Consider the following 16977-nt stretch of genomic DNA (forward strand, 5'->3'; position numbering starts at 1 on the left):
CCATTACCATGTATGGAGAGTGAGTGAGAGTTAAGACGATAAAGGAAAGCCGATAGCAAGAAAGTTGATTCATTTGACATGTGCTGGAGGAATGGACTGCCAAAAAGACAAATAACTGGGTTCCAAAATCAAATCAAGCGTGAACTCTCCCTAGAAGCTAAAATGATCAGACTGAGGCTATCATACTTGTTCACATTATGTTACTGGAAAAGACATTAATGCTAGGAAAAGTTGAAGGCAGCAGGAAAAGAGGGGGACCCAACATGAGGCGGATTAACTAAATCAAGGAAGTCAAGCCCTCAGTTTGTAAGAGGTGAACAATGATAGGACAGTTTGGAGGCTATTAATTATTTCATAGGGTTGCCATAAGACAAAAGCAGCTTGAGGGCACTTAACACAAACTCTCTCTCGTGGCTATTAGGGATGCCAGCCTCCAGGAGGAATCTGGGATCCCCCAGAATTACAGCTCATCTCCACAGTACAGACATGAGCTCCCCTGGATAAAATGGCTGCTTTGGAGGGTGGACTCTATGGCATTGTACCCCATTGCGGTCTCTTTCTACCACAGGCTCCACCCCCAAATCTCCATGAGTTTCCCGACCTGGGTCTGGCAACTCTAGATATAAATCTTATTACAAGGACGTTGCCTATTTTATGTTTGTGACGGCAGAAGTTTGGAGCCAAGAACCCTCTTAAAACACTGGACAACCGGCTCAGCACGTAACGATAGCGTCTTATGGGGTGAGGACCTATTCTACTGTCTCAAAACTACACTGAAGTATTATCTTTTTAAACAGAAAAACCTTTCCGGTTACAGTTTGCATGCTTCCCTCCACCCGCCCTGTTTTTGGAAGGAACCCTTCACCCACGCATTCCCTCCTCCTACACCATCCCGTCCTATAACTTCTTTAAGGCCCTATACCGCCCTCCCCTCTTAAATAAGCACCGAGGCGCAAACGACCAAATCTCGCGCTATTTGAGGTGGCTCGAGGAAGGGGTCCTTATAAGTGACCGCGAGCCCACCGGAGAGGGGGGGGGAGGACGGGATCAGACATCCCGCCTCTAGTTGGTGCGCGCCAGAACCAATCGGATTTCAGTTCCATGCCGCGCCGCGCCTTGATAGGTCACTAGGTTTCGTTTTCAACATGTTAACCCTCTCCTCCCCCTCTTTTTCTCCACCCCCCCACCCTTCTGCCGCTTTAAGGGCAAGACTGACCCAGGGAGCCGGCCACTTGTGCTTCTTTATTGTCTAAGGCGCATGCGCCCGTGGGGGGAAAGCGCAGCCTCTTTCCCGTTTCCAGAGGACTGAGTAGCGCCGCTCGCTACGCTTGGCAGAGCCGTTACGTCACTTGGGTCTGAAGAGCTTCTTGTCCCCCCCCCTTGTCCCTGTCGCGTGTGTGACTGGTCGCTCTTCCCCCTCTCTCTCTGTCTCTGCTTGTTTTTCCTAACATGGCGGCGGCCGGCGACGAGCAGTTCCCATTCCAAGGACTTCTGCCCAAGAAGGAAACCGGCGCTGCCTCCTTCCTCACCCGTTATCCAGAATATGACGGAAGGGGAGTCTTATTGGCCATCTTAGACACAGGGGTGGACCCCGGAGCGCCGGGCATGCAGGTAAACGGGGGGGGGGGGGACGGGCGGACGGGATGCTGCTGGAGAGGGTAGGGGGGCTCTGAATCGGCTTCGCTTTAGTCGCTTCTCCAGTTTTAGGCTGAGGGGTTATTAACGGAGAGGCTGCATTGGCGATGGAAAGGGTAGCTGCGGGGGGGAGGAGGTGTCGTCGGTGTCCCTGGAGGGGAAGGCAGTCGGGGTGCGTGCGTGTAAAAAGTTGGGTAAGAGAGTGAAGTGAGCCGGTGTCTGTGTGTTTGTGTAGATGTCTTAGGAGATTTTGGAAAGGCAGGTTGACAGATTGTGAGGAGATTTTAGCCGGGAAAGAGGGGGGGGGGATGCATTAAACATGACCTTTAAGGCAGTAGTCCTCTTTCATAAAAACAATAGTGAACTGTTTGTGGCACCTCTGAAAGGCTATCGGCTTTACAGTGGCTTCGGGCTGGAGTAACTGTCCAAGGTTATGTTGCGAGTGTAGCTTGTGTATTTTTTTTTAATAAGAGTGGTGCCTTATTATCCAGGACAACAGTTACTTCCTCGTAGTACCTTGAACAGATTTGCAGGGCGGCTTCAAGCCCTGCTGGGTTGGATTGGAGTCACCTTGCAGAATAGTGACTCCTACTGCTGTTGTGCCAGGCCATAAAATGGATCTGGTGGCTTTTACTGAGTAGCATTGGGGGGGGAGGTGTCACAGGACCCTGTCCCAAGCAGTTTATAATCTGCATTTTGGCATTGAGGAGAAGAGCAGAGTGCAGGAAAGAGAGCAGTAGAGGGGCGGAGAGAAAATGCGAAAGCATTTCTATGTTTCGTTCTTCTAGGGAATGTGAGGTGTATCTTTCTATAAAGGCACATACATTTTCTTCCAGTGTATGTGCCTTTAAAACATTTCTGAAGTATAATGTATTCTTGTATAGCCAGAAAATTCTAAGAACATTTTGTCGTGATGGAGTGTGGCAAGCCAAAGTTTGTCCAGTTTACGTTGACTTTAATTATGCAATTGTTGTCATCTTTGAATTGTTAGGCTAGATACAGAGCGAAGCTCAGGGATGTCAGCATTAAAAAGGAACTTATTTGTGTTTTAAAAACAACTCGGTTTCAGGAGAATAAAGGTAATGCTAGATTTAGATTCTAGGAATAAGCTTCTTCTAGTGCATAAGGAAACCAGCTAATATTTTGTAAGACGGCCTTGTTTACTGTGTTTGAATATCTTTATTCAGATATGTGTCTGCTAATCAGAATTACATCTTGAGGAAACACCTTAATTCATAATAGGCAGGAAGAGGATAGACCTTGTTGTGTGTGAATTGTGAGTGTATTACATTTCTTGTCCCTGACAAATCAGACTAAAGCTAGTGGTCATAATGGAGCCCAGTATTAGATCCCCATAGACTTAAGTTGAAGTTCAACTGTGTGGTCCTGTGCAGAATTGCTTCTGTTGAAGTGCACTGAAATAAGTGGACTTGGATTGGAGTAACTTTGCACAGGAATTGTACTGCTGGTGTGGCTGACTGTGCACATAGATGTGATTGTTGTTTTGTAGGGTACAAGCATGGTTATATCTAATTTAAAAGTCTTTTGGAGCTCCTATTGAATTTTCCCTGTGATAATTGTTCCCATATCCAAGGATGCTTTTTCCTAAATAAATTCTAGATCATTGTGAAGAAGTTGGCATGTGAAAATCATCTGTCAAGGCAAACAAAAGGATAACTATTGCACAAGTATTGTGAGCTTCTAGCGATGTTGGGTTGGGCATAGTGTAATTCTGTATTGTTAAATCTCACCCTTGGGAAAACCTGCTCCTTATCAGATAATTAATTAGTTCTTATTCAAGCCTAGCAGCCTGATTTGGGATGGGTTGTAATTACTCACAGGTAAAAATGATTTTTCCCCCTAAGCATCTGGGTTATTTGAGAGGAAATAGCAATACGTTCTGTGAAATACTCTTCTTCCAGGTTTGGTTCATTAGTTTGGGGCATCTTAGTATACATTTTTTTTCCCATGAGAGGAAACAGGTCCCAGAATTAGAAAACTTTGCTTTGAAGGTCTGGTGAAAATCCAGTGTTGCTACCGTCAAAATTAAAATTTCTAACATATCATATTTTTTCTTTTCTATTGATAGAAAAGATTTAATCTTCCTGGCCAGACTAGAATATTGTTAGACTTTAGATGGGTATCCTCTTATCATTCTCTTCTCTAAATAAGATTTATTTATAAGATAGAAGAAACATGTGGTCATTTGGGTGGAAATATGTGCATCCCTGGATGATGCACAGATTGTTAATGTTCTGACTTTTCATAGTAAATTTAAGCTTTGCCCAATTCCATAACTAATTTGCTTTGTGTTTAATTGTACATATTTCAAAATAAATTTTATTTACCTTTTGGGCTGAACAGTAGCTAATAATGAGAGGTTTTCCACTAACTTCAAATATTCCCCAATCCATTTGATGTAAGTCAGTTGTCCCATTTTCTTCTCTTGTTGTCTTAGGAAACTAAGACATGGTATTACCCTTTCTTGTCAAGGCCTGCCTCTGTTATGGCATGATACTTGTCCTTGCATGACGTTGATGTTTGTATCAGTGTCCTAGTTGCCTGTTTCTCTGAATGTTACATCACTTCCTATTCCATCTATCTTAATGTAATACCTGTTCCATATCTGTAGCCATCTCGTTATTAAGAAATGCTTGAGTGATCATGCAGGAGGTAAATATTTGTGTAGTTAATTAATACTCCAGGGAAAATATGTCATGGGTATGATTCTTGAGCTTTGTTTGACCCAGCTTCCCTCTATTTTGAAATTAACTTAACTTTGCTGTCAAAGACTTGCCGCATTAGGATGTAGTGGCAAACTTCTTTTTTAGGAGAATAAGCTTTGGACATGTTCCCTCTATTTTTCTCCCCACTTATGCCTTGGAAATGAGACTTTCCTAATACAACAATTTATAATTCGTTTAGGTGGATAGCCATGTTGGTTTGAAGAACAAAGGCTGAGTCTAGTGGTACTTTTAAGACCAACAAAGTTTTATTCATGATAATGGTACCTCTGGTATCATACTTTGTTGTTACTTCAGAATCACAAACTGTGGTTACATCTTGCTTGCAAACCAGAGTTAAACTGTGAACCTGAGGTATTCCAAGCTTTTTTCTTGTAACAAACCATGGTTTGTCATTATGTCTGACTGCAGCCATTGACTGCTTTCTTCCCAAATCAATCAGAAGAGGTCTGAAATGGTAGCTTTGCCAAGTCTTATGATGCATTCATGGCATTAATAGTTCTGTTAGTTGCATCATCCTTGTTTTTATCTCTTAGGTTACCACTGATGGGAAACCCAAGATAATTGATATAATAGATACAACCGGAAGTGGTGATGTAAATACCTCAACTGTTTTAGAACCGAAAGATGGCGAAATCATTGGCCTTTCAGGAAGAACTCTGAAGGTAAAGAATATTCAGAATTAGAATTTTCTAATGCTAATTTATACCTGTTAAGATAAGTGTGATATCTAAATCTATATTTGTATTTATCTTCTGCTGTGCTTCATTGATTGCACTCCATTCTATTGTCAGTTTGTAATATTGCTATATTGTTCAATAAAAAATAAAGTTAATTAAGAATATTCAGAATTAAACCTTGTGACCTCTTTGGTGTCCTCCTCCACTTGAATCTGTAATAAACAGCAGTGAATAACTTCAAAATCCTTAGTTTCATTAATATTTATTTGTAGATATGAACTTATTAAAAAGGCCCTGACCTGGATTGCCCCAGCTAGCCAAATCTTGTCGGAGCTTAGAAGTTAAGCAGGGTTGGCCCTGCTCCGTATTTGGATGGGAGATTGCCAAGGAATACCAGGGTTGCTTCACAAATGCACACAATGTGTCAAACCAACTCTGAACATGTTTTGCCTTGAAAACCCTATGGGGTTAACCTAAGTTGGCTGCAACTTGATGCCCAAAAAAATTATTAAAAAATCAGATGAGAGGAATGTAACAGAGAGAATAACCTAGCGGCATCTTCGGTGAGGCAAAGATAATATCATTAAACTAGAACTAACATTACAACAGTAGGATAGTTCTATGTAGACACACTTTCTGTTACTGATTTGTGAGCAGTGTTTGCTGAACTGTATATTCTGTAAACCTGGGTTTTCTGTATCACTTCAGAAATACACTAAGGCTGCAGTTGTATAGTTCTTACATTGGAGTGAGCCCCATGGCAGTCAGGACTTCTGAATGAGAGTGCCTAGGATTTAAATGTATGTGCATTCATGAGAATCTCTGAAATAGTGATGTTCAGTGGCTTGGGAGCTACATTTGGCTGTTTTGGACACTGTTCCCCAATGTTGTATCCACCCCTGTTTTAGGATAGTGAGCAAGCCCATTACCCCTATGGGGCTTGTGAGTTCCCGTCTTGAAAGAGATTCTGCCGTCTCTGGGACTGCAGGACCTGGAAGCTGCAGGCCTCCGGCCAGGAATGAATATGAAGGGCCTGTTCGCTCCAGCGACTCCCACATCTCTCTCCAGCCCAGCACTGAGGCAGCTTCTAGGGCAGGGGTGGCCAAACTGTGGCTCGGGAACCACATGTGGCTCTTTTACACACATTGTGTAGCTGGGGAAGCTAAATACCATTAGCAAACAAATGTCATTGGACAAATAAATATCATTATCAATATCTGCGTTTACCACTTTTGTTATTTTTGGCAGTTTCATTTAATGTTAATAAAAAAGCAAATTTGCATATTTCCCAGTAAAAACGTGTGATATTTGTTCGTGTCTTGCGGCTCTCAAACATCTGGCTTTTATTCTATGTGGCTCTTACGTCAAGCAAGTCTGGCCACCCCTGTTCTAGGAGGAGAGCACCCTGGTTGCCGAAGGAGGGGAGAGCGGTATAGCCACTACAGCAGCCACCCCGGCAAAGAACAAGCTGGCCACAGTGGGATGCTGGTGGTTTTACTCACCTTTCTTGGCCCGCTTGCATCAGCAATATTATGCTCTCACCTGAGCGGCTGTTTCTCATGCGGAGGGGAAAGCAAGAAGGCAGAGAGGGAAGCCATGCTGGTGGTTTTACTCACCTTTCTTGGCCTGCTTGCGGTATTACGGGAGCATCAGCAATATTACGCTCTCACCTGAGCGGCTGTTTCTCATGCAGAGGGGAAAGCGAGAAGGCAGAGAGGGAAGCCCTATCCCCTTGTGCCACATAAAGGTCTGGCTAAGGGTCAGTGGTGGTGGGGAAAGACAACCCTGCATTCCCAAAAGTAATCAAATTGGAAAGGTTATAATTAGCTATCTAATAGTAATAGCTGTGTTTTGTCGTGTTGTGTGTGTGTGTGCTTGTGAGGTGGTGCTCAGGATATGCAGAGGTAAATTGGCTCTTTTGGTTGACAGTAATTGCAACTGTGGCTCTCCTTGAGCCGGAGAATGAGTGCCACTCCTCTGATTTCTAATTGTGTATAGTTAATGCAGCATGATAGAGGCTGATCTCATCATGTCTCAGAAGCTAAACAGGGTCAGTGGTAAACACCTCTGCTTCTCCCTTGCCTTGAAAACCCCTTGCTGGGGGTCACCATAAATTGGTCACAGCTTGACAGCACCCCCCCCCCCCCGCCGCACAATTGACATGAACGGAGTAGAGAAAGCGGAGATTTCTAAATTGCACGTTTTTTTCCAGATCCCAACAGACTGGATAAACCCATCAGGGAAGTATCATGTTGGTTTAAAAAACGGCTATGATTTCTATCCGAAAGCCCTTAAGGAGCGAATACAGGTAACGCCTCCTTTATCTGATAGTGCCTCATCTCAGATCTTTTATTCTTGGTTCACAAATCAGCTATGCGCTGGATGCATTGTAGGGATTTCTTTGTTTTTCACTGTAGTGCTTTTGTCACTGCTTTCTTAATATCTTCACACTTTATCGCCACTTAGCCTTGGTTCCAGAAGTTCTTTCCCTGTGCTAATAGCAGGAGAGAAGGATGTGGCTGTAGATACAGCAGCCTTCTGCAAGCCCTGGAACCGCACCATTTTTGTTTTTGCATGCCCTTGACAAGAAGTGGTATCAAGGGGGTTGAAGGGGATTTTAAGAGCAAGCGGGAATTCGTTCCCCCACAGGATACTTGCTGTGAGACTTGTCTGTGCTGCAGAGCGTCAAAGTATTTATGTTTAGAATGGCTTTTATGATCTATTCTAGAAAGAACGCAAGGAGAAGCTTTGGGATCCTGTTCACAGACTGGTGTTAGCAGAAGCCTGTAGGAAGCAAGAGGAGTTTGAAGCCGCTCACAACTCACCTTCACAGGTTTGCACTAGTTATCATTTTAAAGTAAATGTTGTATTTTAAAATGTTCTTTAGTAGTTGCCATAATGGCTTATTAAGTAACCTTTTCAGTACTAAAAGAAAACATTCGTGGATTGATCAAGATTGGTAGCCGTGTTAGTCTGTCTGTAGCAGCAGAAAAGAGCAGAGTCCAGCAGCACCTTAAACACTATGTGGTGGGGTATGAGTTTTCGAGTCACTGAAGAGGAGACCACCAGAATCTGAAGAAGTGAGCAGTGACTCACAAAAGCTCATACCCTGCCCACATAATTTGCTAGTCTTTAAGATGCCACTGGACTTTGCTCTTTTCTACATTTGTGGATTGACTGTTACCTTTTACCAAACTTTATTCATTTTAAACATACCTTTGAATCTTTGACCTGTGTCTGCTTCCATATAGCAAATGCATTCTTAGGATGACCTCGTTGTAGTAGTGTCATATGAAGTAAATTCTAAGTCAGAGTTAAGTAAAAAGGTAAAGGTTTCCCTTGCTCAAAAGCCGGTCAAATCCGACGCTAGGGGGTGGTGCTCATCTCTGTTTCCAAGCCGAAGAGCCAGCGCTGTCCAAAGATGTTTCTGTGGTCATGTGGCTGGCATGACTAAATGCCAAGGCACACGGAATGCTGTTACCTTCCCACCGAAGCGGTACCTATTTATCTACTTGCAGTTTCTTGCTTTCGAATTGCTAGGTTGGCAGGACCTGGGCCAGAGACGGGAGCTCACTCCGTCACTCAGCACTAGGGTCTTGAACGGCTGAATTACAGTCCTTCCAGTCTGCAGCTTAGCATCTTAACCTCTGAGGCCACCGTGGTCCTCAGAGTTACCAGTTCTTAAATTGTTCATGAGTCTTAATTATGTTGTCCTTCAATCATTACAGACTATAGGTAGTGTAGTGTAAGGAATTCTGATGAAATTGTTTTAGCAACTTCTTAGATTTATTTATTGATTGATTGATTGCCTATATGATACTCCTTGCTTTGGCTGTGCCCCTGTGGGCCCTGGATCAGGAGTGCCTTTTACCAGTTGCATCTGATATATGAGGATATGACAAGGGCAGTTCTTCTTAGTATTCTAAGGCTACTGCACTGTGTGTATGGAGCTACCCTTGAAGGTTGTGCAGACTCTTTGCCATGTTCTTTACTAGTTGCACAGAGTGCATTACATCTGTCTACCCTTTCATGTACTTGCTACCACTGCCTACTTAAGTAACAGTTGTCAAAGAGCTAGTTTTTTGTATTTTTCCATTTTTGTATGTATATACGTGTGTGTGTCCATGCCTGGAAGTCATGGCGACCTCTGATGACTCCTACTGGGGTCTTGAAATGATGACTCCTACTGGGGCATGGAGGACATTCAGAAAAGCGGTGTGATAGCCTGCCTCTGTCTCCCAGCCCTGGTATTCTTTGGCGGTCTCCCATCCAAATATTTGCCAGGGTCGGCCCTGCTCAGCTTCCGAGATCAGGCTTGCCTGGGCTATCCAGGCCAGGGCCAAGGTGCTATTTTTGACCTATAAAGGCCCTAAACTGGTTGGGCCCACTATTCCTAGGGGATTACCTTCTCCCTTATAATGCACACAGCTGTTAACTTGGCCAGATGAACAGGTGAAGTTCTTCTCTTCATCTTTCTTCTTTGATGGGCAGGTCCATGAAGTAGTGTCTCCTCTGTAATGGCAAAAGAACTCTGGAACTTTCTCCTTAAGAGAGAGCCTGGCTCAGTTTAAAGTCCTTTGTGGAAGGTGGTGGGAAACTCCACTGCTGCAGGCATTTAGAGGCTGGTATGATATGCTTCCGTATTACTGTGTCCCATTTTGTATGTCAATGCTGAGTTTTATGTTATGACTTTTGTGAGGAGCTGCTTAATATTTGAAAGTAAAGTCCTCACCTCATGCACGCTAACTAGAAAGGTGCATGGATTTAAAAAAATAAAATACTCAAAATATAAATTGTTTATGCACTGAGTAAGAGTTTGAAATTAACGGGGCTCTATTCTCCCTAATAAACAGGAAAGTAAAGACTATTTTATCCTTTAAAGGATGTATGTACATAGAGGCAGTGCCTACGTGTATGTTCCTTTGCTGAACATGAACCTGTACATGTGAGATATAAAGCATCCAGTGCAACTGCATTTTTGCAGTTCGGTTAGGCTTGTGGCTGAACCACGGAGCCATATGAACTGAAAGGTTGGTTCACGAACCAAATTGGTTCGTATAGGTTCATGACCCCTGCTTTCTGCTCCCCATTGCTTTCCACAGGGAGCAGAAAGCAGAGTTTTAAATAGCTCTGAGCCATTTAAACCAAACAGCTGAGCGACAGAGCCCTGTTAAACAGTTGAGAGGCATGGAGCAAACTTTTCACTTTGTGCCTCTCAGCTGTTTAAAGAAGCTGTCTTGGACAGTGAGCCCCAGGGACTCAGCTGTTTAAAGAGGATTTCTTCAGCAGAGAGCCCTGGGGGTTGGCTACCACAAAAGCCCTCTTTAAACAGCTGAGCCATATGGAGCAGTTTAAACTTTAAAGGGACTGTACAAGAAAGCCCAAAACAGCTGAGCAGCAGTGGGGCCCAGGCACTCAGCTGTTTTTGTGGCTTTCTGCTGGAGGAGAAAACAAAGGCACTCCCTTTAAATCCCTGCTTTTTGGTCTGGCCAGGAACCAGAGCCTTAACAATTCATGGAAGTCCATGACAGTAGACCCATCATGGACTTGGGTTCCCAAACCACAAACAGGGCAAAATTCATCACAAAGTTTGCTTCATAGTTCGGTTCATGCCCATTCCTATTGGGGACTGTTTCTAAGACAAAGTACTACAAAATCTCAGGCTTTCAGTTTCAGCTTTTATGTTTTCTCGGTTTTTGCCATCTGAGAAATTAGGTATGGTGCTTAAATTTGCAACTTCCTTTCTTTATCTGTAGTATTGAGTATGTCTGCAATTTTATTTGAGCCAGATAAGGGCCTTTACAAAATTAAATTTCAGAAGTACCAGGTGGTACAATTGCATATGATAAAATTAATAATGTGTTTTGTGTTATTAAAGCAGCAAAATACGCTTCAGGTTTGGTAAATGTACCTTTACCGCCATCTCTTTCCATGTTCCCCTATATGCCAACTATGGTAATCAGGCAGCCATCTGTTGGCTATCTCACCACTTAGGGTAGCCCATCTGGCATCAACCAGAGCCCAAGCCTTTTCCGTCATGGCTCTGTGGAATGGGCTCCCAGAAGTGGTGAGGGGGCTCCCCTTGTTGGAGATCTTCAAGAGCCACTACAACTCCTGCCTGTTTGCCAGGACTCTTGAGGGACTCTCAATTGGCAGGCACCTTTTTTTTGGGGGGGGGAGATTTGGGATTTGCTATTTCAGTTTTGCTTTTAAACTGAAAATGTATTTTATTATTGTAAGTTGTCTTGAACCACATGGAAAGGTGTTTTTTGGGGGGGGGGGGAATTTGGGATTGGCTATTTCAGTTTTGCTTTTAAACTGAATATGTATTTAACTATTATCGTAAGTTGTCTTGAACCACGTGAAAAGGGGAGATATAAATATTTTAATAAGTAAAATAAATACATTTCATCTCTCCCCTAAATACATTTCATCTCTCCCCCATGTCTTCAGAGTGTCTAGAAGCTTTGCATATCAGTTATGCCAGTACTTGCCAGTCTAGCAAGGCGTATGCGTTTGGCTCTCCTTAGCTGGATGTGGGCAACTGTGTGCAGCCTACTTTATGGAACCCTTTATCTTTAGGAAAGCAAACTAATGAAGGAAGAGCTGCAGAGTCAAGTGGAGTTGTTGAATTCTTTCGAGAAAAAGTACAATGATCCGGGTCCTGTTTATGACTGCTTGGTGTGGCATGATGGCGAAACCTGGAGGTAACTGGTCCTTTATTGGGCTGTAAAATGATCCATTTGGACTCACCCGTATGCCTTGTAATGTGCTTATGCCTGTAGAGGCTTGCCATAAATAGTAAACACTTGAGTGGGATTGAATTCTTCCCTGTCCTCTGCTGCCTTTGCATGAGGCAATAGAGAAAGCACACTGCTGCAGAAGTTCATTATGTACAGGATGCCCGAGGCAGGAGGAGACTGTGCTTTCTTCATTCCGTGCACCCTGTGCAGAGTAAAAAGATCAGGCCTACAGACCTCTTCTTCCCTGCATGTCATAAAGTAGGAAGGAGGGCGCTAATCCTTTTCTGTGCCCTGGAAGTGAGGGTGTGTCCCAGCTTCCTCTCTTGGGTGCCCATGCAAAGCGGAAGGTTCCTCGCTGTTCTCCAGTGTTGGATGGGGAAAGGGAAGCACAAGCTGAGCACTTGCTCCTTGGGTCCTCAGCTGGTAGAGCACCACTGGGTAGCCTTGCCCCAGTGTGTGCATGTTGACTCCCACTCCCTCACTTCTGTCTTCCTTCCAGAATCACAGGCGCAAACAAAAACCACAGCCATTAAAGGAAATGAAACGGCGTGAACTGTGCCTATCAGTCAGGAACAGCAGTTTCCAATTATTACTCCTCTTTGCCAGATGAGGAATACCTAGCTGGTTTTCCCAATGGAGTTCAACCCTATACATACATACATGTGCATATATATTTACTAGGGAGTAGTAAAGTTCAGTGAGTCTTACTCTGCATTCCTACACAGAGTACTTCCCTCTTTAGTAGGGCTTGGATCTGAGCAAGTGTGCATAGGATCAGACTTTGGATTGTTCTTTGTGCTTTTGGAAGAACAACCAGCAATTCCCGTCTTCCTGCTTGCAGGCAGTCTCCCCCCCCCCCCAGTGTCCCCTTTTACGCCCTTACTAATAAGGAGTTATCTCTCTGCCCAGGCTTCAATTTTCACAGAAAATTTGTGAGGGATTCTGGGCCAGGGAGTGCATAAAGGTGAATTGTAGCTAGAGGGGGTTGGGTTATTAATTAGACCAGCCAAACTGTATCATAATGCATCTTTTGCTTTGCTTTGTCCAGTGTTTGCTTGGAAACAGTGCTGAGTCCTTTCTTGAGTTTGCTGCTTGTTTGCAATTCAAGGAACTCAGCAGCAGTGTTCCCTCTAAGCTGAGTGCATAAAGGTGAATTGTAGCTAGAGGGGGCTGGGTTATTAATTAGGCCAGCCAAACTGTGTAGGCCTCATGTTCAAGACTATGATGCATCTTTTGCTTTGCTTTGTCCAGTGTTTGCTTGGGAACAGTGCTGTGTCCTTAATCTTGAGTTTGCTGCTTGTTTGCGATTCAAGGAACTCAGCAGAATGCTGGTTGCTTTTATGCTGTGATTGGCTTGTCCAAGCAATGTTACCCTTTAGCCAAAGTGATTTTTGCCTTGTTCTGGGGTCCCCCCTCCTCCAAATCGGGTATGGTAGTTTGGGGACAGGATTGGCAAGTAATTGGGAGTCTGACTGTGGGGTCCAAGAAAGTACCAGGGGCAGTGGTAGATTCGCATTAGACTAACATGCATCCCTGACAAGTGATTCCAGGAATGCTGGTGGAGCATCTTTAGAAGCCACTGTTGTTAACTGAATCGCAGAAGGTGGATGCAAATGTCTGTAATCTTCTAGGGAAAGGAAACTGGTAATTGAAGGGGGTGGGTCTCTTCTCTTCCACAGAGCATGTCTAGATTCAAGTGAATCTGGTGACCTCTCCAATTGCACTATTTTACGGAACTACAAAGAAAGTCAGGAATATGGATCTTTTGGCACTTCTGAGATGCTGAATTACTCTGTCAATATTTATGATGAAGGGAACCTCCTCTCAATCGTCACCAGTGGGGGTAAGTATAACCCTATAAAAACAATTCTCACCTTAATTTTCTTGTGTTAATAAATAAATATCTTGCCCCACTGTGAAAGTTTACAGTGGGTAATATTTGAGGAGGCCAATGAGATAACATTTAATAAAATCAATTATATCTTAATCTGTTTAAAATACATATTTCTTAACTCTTGGCTTCATGGGCCCACTCCATAATTTGAGGTGTCATGTTCATGGGCAGCTTCACAAATGCTTCTGGCACATTTTGAGTACCGCAGTGCATTATATGATTGTGGTTAAAGGTGCCTAGATTGCATGGGGAATTGCTCATAAACCCCTTCACATAAATTGCCCCTCTCCAGAGGCATTAAGAGCATTTTCATAGCTGCACATAAGCACACCATTCAGGAAATTCATATGCTGTCTGCAGGATGTTGGAGGAATTTCTGCTTGTTGCAACAGGTGCAGATAATGCCTTTCTACATGCTTTTGTCATGCTGGGACAGTGTTTCCTCCTTAGGTTTTCTCCATAGAAAGCTAAGGACTCAGAAGTATGAAGTATAGTAAAAGAACACATAAATTGGCAGATTGGATTCAGCAGTTGCTTTTCACCAAGGTGATACATGGAGCTCTTTTTAACATGTATGCCCTTTTAGGCGCACACGGAACACATGTTGCTAGTATTGCTGCTGGCAATTTTCCTGATGACCCAGAACGAAATGGGGTTGCACCTGGTGCACAAATTCTTGCTATCAAGATCGGTGACACGAGACTAAGCACAATGGAGACGGGCACTGGCCTCATAAGAGCTGTAAGTACTGGCTGCATTAGTAGATTAAAGATATGGCTGCATGACACGTGGTGGCTAAATCCATTTCTGGGGTGGTGGAGTGCAAGTAAAATCTTCTCAGGTTGCTTGTTAACATTTCTGTTTTGTAAAGGAAACAGTTAATCATTGGAACTGAAACAACAACTTAGGGTCACAGTTGTATGTATAATGCCGCAAGGGTCTCCAAGGTGCAAAGGTTCAATACTCTGCTCAGCTTTCTGTTTACTGCCAGACGACCAGCATCAACACGTGTCAGTGCATTAAACATCTTTACCATCACAGTTCTTAAAGCACAGTTGTCCCACTTCGGTTGCAGAGTGACTGGGGTGGGGGGCCCTCAAGGGAGGGACTTAGCTAGTCAGGCTGCTCAGGAGGAGAGCGGCACACATCAGCTTTGTCTCCACTTTCCTGTAGCCTGTGTGTTGGTCAGGGAGAATCTAGAATTGAAGCGTTATGGTGCTTTTAGAATTGAGAGAGATGCCAGCCACCAAGAAGGAAAACCGGGCTGGTACTACTGGTTTTGCCTAGCTGGCACTACTCTCGTAGTTCCCTCCTAATATGTCTCCATCTCTCTTCTTCACACACACCCTTCCGTGGTATCAGGCACCAAAGTACGTAAAGCTATATCTGTGCTCGCTGGGTCTGAGGTGGCACCATGTGTGGTGCTTTACAGGTTGTTCTTACCCACTAGTGCTCTGTCTAAAATTAGAGGATGCCCCAGAGACCTCTGATGCATATTGCTGTATTGCACGGGGATGGGGGTGGAGGAGAGTTAGAATACACATACAGGGCTGGGAGCAAGCCTCAGAGGTCCAGTGGCAGGGAACTGGGAGGGGGAAACTAAGAACATTACTGGCCAAGCAAAAGGAAATCTAAGATTCCTGGCAGTGCTATTTTCAGGGATACCCACCCACACACTGACTGGCATCTCTCTCTCTTTTTGGTGAATTGTGTGTGCCTGGAAATTATGGTTGACTTTTGGCGACCTCTAGTGGGGCTTGGATGTTTCAGAGAGGTGGAGTACTGTTACCTACCTCTACGTCCCAGCCCTGATATTCCTTGGAGGTCTCCCAAGTACTGACTGGCATCTCTCTTGAGTGAAGCAGAGGCACCCAGAAAAAACAGGCAAGAAAGCAGCCACAATGTGGGAGTCCCTGGCCAGCTGTTAATGACTCGAGCAATGAATTTCTGAGTAGCTTACCATTCAAAGAGTGTGTTCAAGCTCTTTTTAAACGCATAGTGTTCTAGAAAAGTTGTGGTAAATGGTCTTGTCTGCTTCTTTAATAGTAATCTCTAACCTTGTTAAAGGCAGTGACACTGTGGCTCGTTGTAAGCAGGTGATGTCATGGAACACACTGAGGTGTTGATTGATCAAGTCTAACCTTTTTAAACAGATGATAGAAGCAATAAAATACAAGTGTGACCTTGTGAACTACAGTTACGGAGAGGCAACACACTGGCCAAATGCTGGGTGAGTAGATCTTGTTTTCATTACTGTTACTCTGCTCTTTGCCAGGGACAGCCAAATCTTTCCACCCAGGATACTGGATTGAGTATCTAGTGTGTATCTTTTGGGTAGTTGTGAGCTAGTAAGTTAAGGAAGGATTTGCAGCAAAATAGCTTGATGTGTCAGCTAGCCACAGATACCTGAAAAGAAGCTTGTGTTTATATGACTGAGGATTTTTTGGTCTACAGTGGTGTTGTGGGGCCAAGACTGAAATTTCAGTACAGCAGTTGGACTCCTCAAGTATAATCCACTGTACCGGCTTGAAATGGTTTGTGTAGGAAATAACTTTGTATTTAAATCTTGTCTTGGTGTATGCTTCAAAAGCTTCTTGACAATAGAACTCTTACCTGGTAGCTGATTCATGGCCATTATTTGAGGTCAGCTCCTACTCTAATCAGTGGCTTCTGGGCTAAGAAATATGGAAGTGTTGAACAACTTGCTAAACAGGGTTTAAGTCTGTTCCCAAATGCTTCTGGATTAATTAGTCAGACAGGTCAAGCATCACTTTCCTGAAACTTTGCCTATTTTCCGTGGAAAGTCCCACCCATTGTGACTGTGTGCTGGTACCACAGTGCTGAGTAGATGGCATAGCAGAACAGGCCTGCAGGCCCTATTCCACCCTGCCCTCTGAGGTTCTCCCAACACCTGGAGAGGCTTTTCTCTCTCTCTCGATGACCCGCTGCCACCACCTGACCTTTACAGGAATTACACACTGGGAGGGTCAGGACTCCCAGCTTCCCTTCCAAGTTCTTAAGGCCTTGACTCTGGGTCTCCCGATGCTTAGTGCCTGGTCACCACAGAGACTGTTCACTGCTTTGTGCACCCCTTGAGGAATAGCCACTTGCCGACTGACTGCCTTCCCCCCTGGTGCTCCTTATTAAATAGCATGTCCAAGACAGTGGAGGTCTATGTGGTACAGAGAACCACTACCAGCGTCAAAAATTAAGTATTTATTAAAAAAATGTTCACAAGCATACTTTTAGCACAGCACCAGACTGAGCAAGGGATTCAAAAG

General features: G+C 44.0%; 1 protein-coding gene across 1 annotated transcript in view; it reads left to right on the plus strand.

Annotated features, from left to right (window-relative positions):
* Nucleotides 1-1193: 1193 nt before the first annotated feature.
* TPP2 (tripeptidyl peptidase II) overlaps nucleotides 1194-16977 on the plus strand; it is a 53089-nt gene continuing 37305 nt past the window's right edge. Inside the window, 8 exon segments of the mRNA XM_015417492.1 lie at nucleotides 1194-1611; nucleotides 4916-5044; nucleotides 7272-7367; nucleotides 7788-7892; nucleotides 11642-11766; nucleotides 13482-13645; nucleotides 14283-14437; nucleotides 15850-15926. Coding sequence (XP_015272978.1) covers nucleotides 1450-1611; nucleotides 4916-5044; nucleotides 7272-7367; nucleotides 7788-7892; nucleotides 11642-11766; nucleotides 13482-13645; nucleotides 14283-14437; nucleotides 15850-15926 — 1013 coding nt within the window. The 5' untranslated portion in view covers nucleotides 1194-1449.

This window comes from Gekko japonicus, unplaced genomic scaffold, assembly GCF_001447785.1.
Source record: "Gekko japonicus isolate JY-2015 unplaced genomic scaffold, Gekko_japonicus_V1.1 scaffold3713, whole genome shotgun sequence".
Lineage (NCBI taxonomy): Eukaryota > Metazoa > Chordata > Lepidosauria > Squamata > Gekkonidae > Gekko > Gekko japonicus.